General features: G+C 38.9%; 2 protein-coding genes across 2 annotated transcripts in view; both read left to right on the top strand.

Moving 5' to 3' along the window:
- Positions 1-1,690, top strand: part of LOC135264114 (olfactory receptor 52K2-like) — a 3,683-nt gene extending 1,993 nt beyond the window's left edge. The window contains exon 2 of the mRNA XM_064352776.1: positions 814-1,690. Coding sequence (XP_064208846.1) covers positions 814-1,367 — 554 coding nt within the window. The 3' untranslated portion in view covers positions 1,368-1,690. The remainder of the gene's footprint in view (positions 1-813) is intronic.
- A 2,237-nt stretch (positions 1,691-3,927) lies between these two features.
- On the top strand, positions 3,928-6,168 carry LOC135262502 (olfactory receptor 52K2-like). Its single transcript, XM_064349520.1, has 2 exons — positions 3,928-4,075; positions 4,414-6,168. The coding sequence occupies exon 2, from the start codon at positions 4,477-4,479 to the stop codon at positions 5,425-5,427; it is 951 nt and encodes a 316-aa protein (XP_064205590.1). The 5' UTR covers positions 3,928-4,075; positions 4,414-4,476; the 3' UTR covers positions 5,428-6,168.
- Positions 6,169-7,518: the final 1,350 nt, after the last annotated feature.

Here is a 7,518-nt window from a genome sequence, read left to right as displayed (position 1 = left end):
ACCATCAAACCACTGCTAGAGTGTTCACAGACAGCGGCCCCGAGAAACAGAGCCTATGTTTCGGGCGCTACGACCCCGTGCGATTATTCACGAATATTTACAACCCTGATTTTAAGCCGCCGACCGGAAAAAAATGCAGCCGGCTAACGCTTTCAATGTTCAATAGCTCCCAGACAATAGGGCCTAGGACCATCAAACCACTGCTAGAGTGTTCACAGACAGCGGCCCCGAGAAACAGAGCCTATGTTTCGGGCGCTACGACCCCGTCGATTTTACACGAATATTTACAACCCTGACTTTAAGCCGCCGACCGGAAAAAATGCAGCCGGCTAACGCTTTCAAAGTTCAATAGCTCCCAGACAATAGGGCCTAGGACCATCAAACCACTGCTAGAGTGTTCACAGACAGCGGCCCCGAGAAGCAGAGCCTATGTTTCGGGCGCTACCACCCCGTGCGATTTTACACAAATATTTCCAACCCTGACTTTAAGCCGCCGACCGGAAAAAAATGCAGCCGGCTAACGCTTTCAAAGTTCAATAGCTCACAGACAATAGGGCCTAGAACCATCAAACCACAGCTAGAGTGTTCACAGACAGCGGCCCCGAGAAGCAGAGCCTATGCTTCGGGCGCTACGACCCCCTGCGATTTTACACGAATATTTCAACTCTACTTTAAGCGCCGCCATGGAAAAAATGCAGCCGGCTAACGCTTTCAATGTTCAATAGCTCCCAGACAATAGGGCCTAGGATCATCAAACCACTGCTAGAGTGTTCACAGACAGCGGCCCCGATAAGCAGAGCCTATGCTTCGGGCACAGCACCCTCATGAGCAATACCAACCTGCTGAAGATCGTCATGGGGATGTGGCTGTTGGACCTGGTCCTGATATTAGTCCTCTTCTGTCTGCTTGCCCGGTTCCGGTTCTGTGGGAACAGAATAGTTGACATGTGCTGCAATAATGCCAGCCTGGTCAAGCTGGTATGTGGAGACACCAGCATCAACAACTACTACGGCCTCTTCCTCTCTTCTTTCCTGCAAGGGATGTCCCTGCTCGCCGTGGTCTTCACCTACGTCCAGATCCTGGTGGCCTGCCTCACCAACAAGCAGTCAGATACCAAGAGCAAGGCCCTGCGTACCTGTGCCACTCACCTGACAGTCTACCTGGTGTTCCAGGTCACCACCATGTTCCCTGTGCTCTCCCACAGGTTCAACCAGGTGTCCCCGTACCTGAGAAGGTCCGTGGGGGTCTCAATATTACTGTTTCCACCCATACTTAACCCCCTGATATACGGATTAAACACCAAAGAGATCAGAAGTGTAGTAATACATTTTTTCACTAAGAAAAAGGTTACCAGCTTTGCCAGATAAAAGTCTGCCTTGTTGTGATGTCATTTCAATGAACTGAACTTTTGCTATTAGTTGTAAAATGCCATGAATAATCTGAAATTACATTAAGTTACAGTTTTTCTCAAATGTTTAAACACTAAAACTGGAACTATGCACACTTGAAGCTCATGTGTCAACAACAAAAACTATTTCCGCAAAACTCTAAGCACAATTCCTTTGTTTTCACTCAAATAGCAATTCTAAATCACATTTTTGCACAACTCTACACACAAAATCTCATCATTTAGCACAATTTTCATAATCAAGCCTTGTTTTTTCACATGGAAAACACTGGCCTTCAAATGCCAAACTTTAAGTACCAATTGGCTAAACTTTTAAATTATCTGTCGGAGCATAAAAGAGACCTCAGATTACCTCTATTGTGTTGGAAAACAATGGAGCAACATGCAGCACAGAGAGGTAGAGGAGGAGGTGTACGTGTACGAGGTGGATGAGGTGGACGAAGAAGAGGGAGACAAGCTAATATTTCAAATGAAATATGTGCAACTTTGGTTGATCACGTATTTGTTTTCTGTTTTTTTTTTACAGCAGGGCTACAAACTACGATTTTTATTTTTGCAGTCTGCTGAGCAAAGATTTATTTTACAGTAACAAATAAAGATTTGCTTTGTTACCTTTTTGAATTTGTTCATTGATTTCATATATGATAACAGATCATTACATCCATTGTCCAGATTGACACAGTCTAAGCATGTTCTAGCTTTGAGAAGACACAAATTATATCTATTTTGGCAAAACTCATAATTGCACTGATAAGGAAAATGAAAAAACACTTCTAACAATGTTCAGTATGACTCTTGATGGAACCTGGGTTGTGAGTGCAGCCCAACTGGACCTCATTGGCAGGACAATACAGTAAATGTGCATTGTATCATACACAATAACAACACTCAAAGTGATAACAGTTCACACACTTTGCTGTACTGTACTGAATTAGAATTAGGTTTACCTAGCAAATGCACTATTTATATGATGATATATTTACTGTATTGTATCATGGCAACAGTCTTTATATTTACTGTAAAATTGCAGCCTATTTTGGGACCCCTCGAAAAGAAAACCAAAACTTCAAAAAAGGATAAAAAATAAGCAATTTTTACAGAATTTTATACACTTGAATATGTAACATGACCTCATGAGGCCAAAACATATATACAGTATTTTGATGGTTGTGCTTTTAAATTTATCACACCAGTGTGAAATCAATGCTCAATAAGACCTATTCATATGAGGCCTGTGTGAATCATTTTGATGGAAAAAGTCAGTTTTGAGAAGAGAGAACATGGTTTTGAATGCATGAATGCATTTTGCAAGAGATTTGTGTAGTTTTGGCAAAAGGTTAACTGTTGCTGTGCTTTGTGTGTAGAGTTTTGAGAAACTGAGCTATAGTTTCAGAAAACGTGTTTAAACAATTGAGAAAAACTGTAAATAATTTGATGATTATGAATGCCCCCTTGTCTACAATGAGATATGGATTCTTTTGAGATGAATTTGTCTGTAAGTTTAATGTTCATCTGAAAGGCAAGGGGCACTTTTGTGTTTTGCATACAGTTTGTTGAGTTCATTTTTGGTGATTGCTGAAGAGGCTTTGTGTATTTCAAAGGAAAAACAAATGTATTGAATTGAGAGTCAAAGTCCAGGAAGAAGGCCGGTTGAATCCTGGCTTACTGTAAATCATTGATTATATTCTAAAACACACTATAATGATATATCTTCCAGCTATTTTTTGTATTTGCATACATGACATCAATAATCAATCACAATGATATAATATATTTAATGATGAGTGTCCATGAATTGTTTTGACTAGGTACTCTAACAAGAATGAATGTAATCATATTATTATTATTATCAATATTATTATTGTTATTATTATTATTATTGTTATTATTAGAAACAGTAGTAGTGAATCTTATTTTTAAACAAAAATGTACAAATGTACTGCTTAATGTATGATTTTATTAATTAATCTGTTATGATTTTTATATTTCATTCATGAGAAATCATGTCAATGCTTCCAAAATATGACCAAACAATAATACAATTTAATAAATCTAAATATCACAAAGGGGCAAGTAGTAGTGACCTGTGCACAGAAGAATTCCTTCTGAGATTTCCTTGGTTAACACTGGACATTCTATCGAGGTTTCTCCGAGTTACTGTGTTTTTGGGAATAAAAATTTTGTTTGCTGGATTCTTGCCATGACAAGCATCTCGACTCTATCATGATTTCTGTTGTTTGTGGAGTTCCAAAACGCACAGAAGGTGAGGAACCCCCGAAGCTTGGCACCACGCATGTTACAAAATTAGAAACCGTTGTTCCTGAAACATTAGCATGATAAAATTTGACCGTAAAAAAACGGAATGAACCCACGTGGGTCGGAGCGACTTGTGGGGAAAAAATCAGGTGTTTATTGGGTTGACATGCTATCCTGGGGGGGAGGGGGTGGTTCCATTTTTGGAACTTGTGTCTACAGGGTCTCTGATGATGTTGCGGTGCACCTGAGTTTCGTCCCCAAGATGAGGGAGTAAAGATTGCAATTGCTGTCAGTGCATCACGTTGTAGAGCCTGAAGGGATTATAGAGATATTATAAAAACCTGGACCTGATGGAGAGGCTCAGACAGGAGAGCTGTTGGGCTGATGCATGCAGGTACTTCCAGAGACTTGGTAAGCTACACTATTCTCTATCGTAATGACTGCAGGGAGACACTGGCTTGTCTTAGTCAACAGCTGAATGAACTGTTGAAGTTTTTTCTTTCTCAAAAAGGCAATTAGGTAGTCAATTAAATGAACTTGTCTAAACTGAGATTGTGAAGGAAAAAATAAAACTCAAATTTTTATTTGGATGACAGAGTTCAGAGATACCATAACCCCCAAGTACTGTTCAGAGATATATTGATTTAATATTGATTGAATATTGTTTGTGTGTACGTGTGTGCATTTGTGTCTATGAGTACATCATTTTTTTTTTGTAATTTTTGGTCTTTTGTCTTTATCGTTTCTAGAACAGGTATTGCCAAAAAAATACAGCAAGCAACCAAATAAAGAGAAAAACTGAATAAGAAGTCATGGAGATGAAGCCCAACAGCTCAGACCTTCCGCCATTTTTTTACATGGAGGCCCTGGGCTTACTGCCATCCCAGACCTACTTTGCTGTCGTCATGGGGACAGTGGCCTATTGCTTTATCTTGGCTGGCAACATGACCATGATCCTGAGCATCACCCTGAACAGAAGTCTGCACAAACCCATGTACCTGATGCTCCTCAACCTGCCCGTCAACGACCTGATGGGTGCCACCGCTTTCTTTCCCCAGCTCATCAGCAGCATCGCCTTGGAGGACCGCTCTATCTCCTGTGCAGCCTGCTTCCTTCAGGGGCTGCTGGTGCACCTGTACGGGGGCGGAGCCTACATCATCCTCACTGCCATGGCGTACGACCGCTTCCTGGCCATCTGCTACCCACTCAGGTACAGCACCCTCATGAGCAATGCCAACCTGCTGAAGATTATTGTGGTGATGTGGCTGTTGGACCTGGTCCTGATCTCAGTCCTCTTCTGTCTGATTGCTCGGTTCCGGTTCTGTGGGAATAGCATCGCTGACATGTACTGCAATAACCCCAGCCTGGTCAAGCTGGTCTGTGGAGACACCAGCATCAACAACTACTACGGCCTCTTCCTCTCTTCTTTCCTGCAAGGGATGTCCCTGCTCGCTGTGGTCTTCACCTACGTCCAGATCCTGGTGGCCTGCCTCACCAACAAGCAGTCAGACACCAAGAGCAAGGCCCTGCGTACCTGTGCCACTCACCTGGTGATCTTCCTGGTGTTCCAGGTCACTGCCATATTCAAGGTGGTCTCCCACAAGTTAAACCAGTCCCCATACCTGAAAAGGGCCATGGGGGTCTCCATGTTACTGTTTCCACCCATGTTTAACCCCCTGATATACGGATTAAACACCAAAGAAATTAGAAGTGTAGTAATACATTTTATCACAAAGAAAAAGGCTACCAGCTTTGACAGATGAAAGTTGGACGTTCATTTTAATGAACTGAACTTTTAGTATTAGTCGTAAGATGGCATGAGTAATCAGAAATTAAATGAACTTAAATTATTTTATTCCCCTTGTCTACAGTGAGACATGGATTCTGTTTATCCATAGTTTTTTTCCCCATCTAAAATACAAATGGAACTTTTTTATTTCGCACACACAGTTTACTGACTTTATTTTGATTTTTTTGATTTTTCATTGCTGAAGAAACTGTTTTGATCAAAGAAAAAATGTATTTAATTGGGTGTCAACATCCAGGAAGAAAGCACTAGATTAATCCAGGCTGAAGTTATTTTTTATCAAATAATATTCCAGAACACACTATCTGTTAAGTGTGACACATCTTTCTGCTATATTTGACAGCATACATGACATTGAAACATGAATTAATAAGTACACCGATGTATCAATATTTCATGATAAATGTTCAAAGTGCATTGTTTGGGATGGGCACACTAACATGGACGAAAGTACTCATATTATTATTATTATTATTATTATTATTATTATTATTAGTATTATTATTAGTAGTAGTAGTAGTAGTCATGGTAAATGCTATTTATAAATGTTATTTGTAAACCAAAAATCGTTACACTGTTTAATATATGCTTGGTATTAATAAATCTATTATTATGATTTTTTGCCTTTGATTTAAATCTCATTGCCTTTTCCTTTCCACTCATGTGAAGAAACAATAATAAAATATTAAAATCTGTTTTCAAAAGTGTCCATGTTATACTCATTCCTCATATTGTGCATGAGCTCCTTATAAGAGCTAGGGGATTTGACCTTTGACCTTTGATTATATATTAGACATACAGTAACCTGCTATGTACCGTATCCTCTGCATGTGGTTCAGTCTGTAAGCTGAAAAAGTATACATAATGTGCATAGTTAATTAATTTAATTTTTTACATAAGAATTGTGAAATACTGTGTTATTATTTTCTTTGGGAATTTTCGGAACTTTAGACACTGAGGCTTGATTGTTAGAAATTGCCTTGAATGTTAACATTTCTTTAATGCGGTTAAATACTTTTTAAATCAGTTCCTTGCAATATAAAGGTAGTAAAATTAGAATTGAAATATGTTTTTCAGTTTGTGACGAATTTTTCTTCTTCTTTTCAAATTTAGTTCAGAAATCCTTGTACGTAAACAAGGTGCTAAATGTTGTGTTGCGCTTATAACATTAAGTTTTACTGGCCCCTTCGCCAGTATTTGTCATGCACAGGCATATGCTGCCGCCATGTGGTCAACCGGTATCATTACACTCTGTAATGGACTTCCAAGACCCCATAGTGTTGATCGGCAAATTTCCAATGTATAATTCTGATATTCCTTTAAATAGCAATAACCCAATAATCCTCTGTGCCGTATCATTCATTATGATCACAATCAACACAGCCCTCATCAGCTATAATTTATTTAAATGAATAAACAACTGTGGGTGTTGTGATTAAACCTTTCCTGAATAATTTTTTTTTTTTTTTTTGCTAATCAGCTAATCATTTAAATTATTTTGTACTGTTTTCAATGACAACCCAATCGGCTCATTTCAAGCTATGCAATGGTTTTCAAATCTACTGAATCTCCTTCCTTTTTACCCTCAATTTACAAAAGAAAGACAGTTCCACTGTTAGACTATACATTTCGTTCGTGTAGTATTACAATGGAACTGCCTTTCTTTTGTAAATTGAGACATTTCCTTTGTAAAGGGCAGATTATTATTGTAGAAGTGTGTGCTAGATAAAGGTCTAAGGTAAATGTAAATGTCTAGTTTTATCTGATATTCTGAGAAGTATCATTTTGGGAACAGGTTTTATTCTAGTCTTCTAGTCTTTTTTTCTCGAATTTGAACACCCTAGCTGTGTGGTAATATTTAAGGCATCAATCACTTTGCAGATTGTATTCCTTCATCTCAAAAGCCAGTAGAGTTTAATAGTCTTCACAGGTAAACCTTTTTAAGCACTCATTTCGATTCTTTTAACATGCATCGGATAATAAAAAAGGTCTATAGTCTTCAAGAGCTGCGTAGTGCGCGAGAAATTGTCTAATCCTTGTACTGTAA

This window comes from Anguilla rostrata, chromosome 9, assembly GCF_018555375.3.
Source record: "Anguilla rostrata isolate EN2019 chromosome 9, ASM1855537v3, whole genome shotgun sequence".
In the NCBI taxonomy this organism is placed as follows: Eukaryota; Metazoa; Chordata; class Actinopteri; order Anguilliformes; family Anguillidae; genus Anguilla; species Anguilla rostrata.
Note: the sequence above shows the minus strand (reverse complement) of the source record. Positions and strands in the feature narration are given on the sequence as shown.

Excerpts from the sequence above, each read along its gene's own strand:
- LOC135262502 (XM_064349520.1), top strand. The coding sequence starts at position 4,477 with ATGGAGATGAAGCCCAACAGCTCAGACCTTCCGCCATTTTTTTACATG.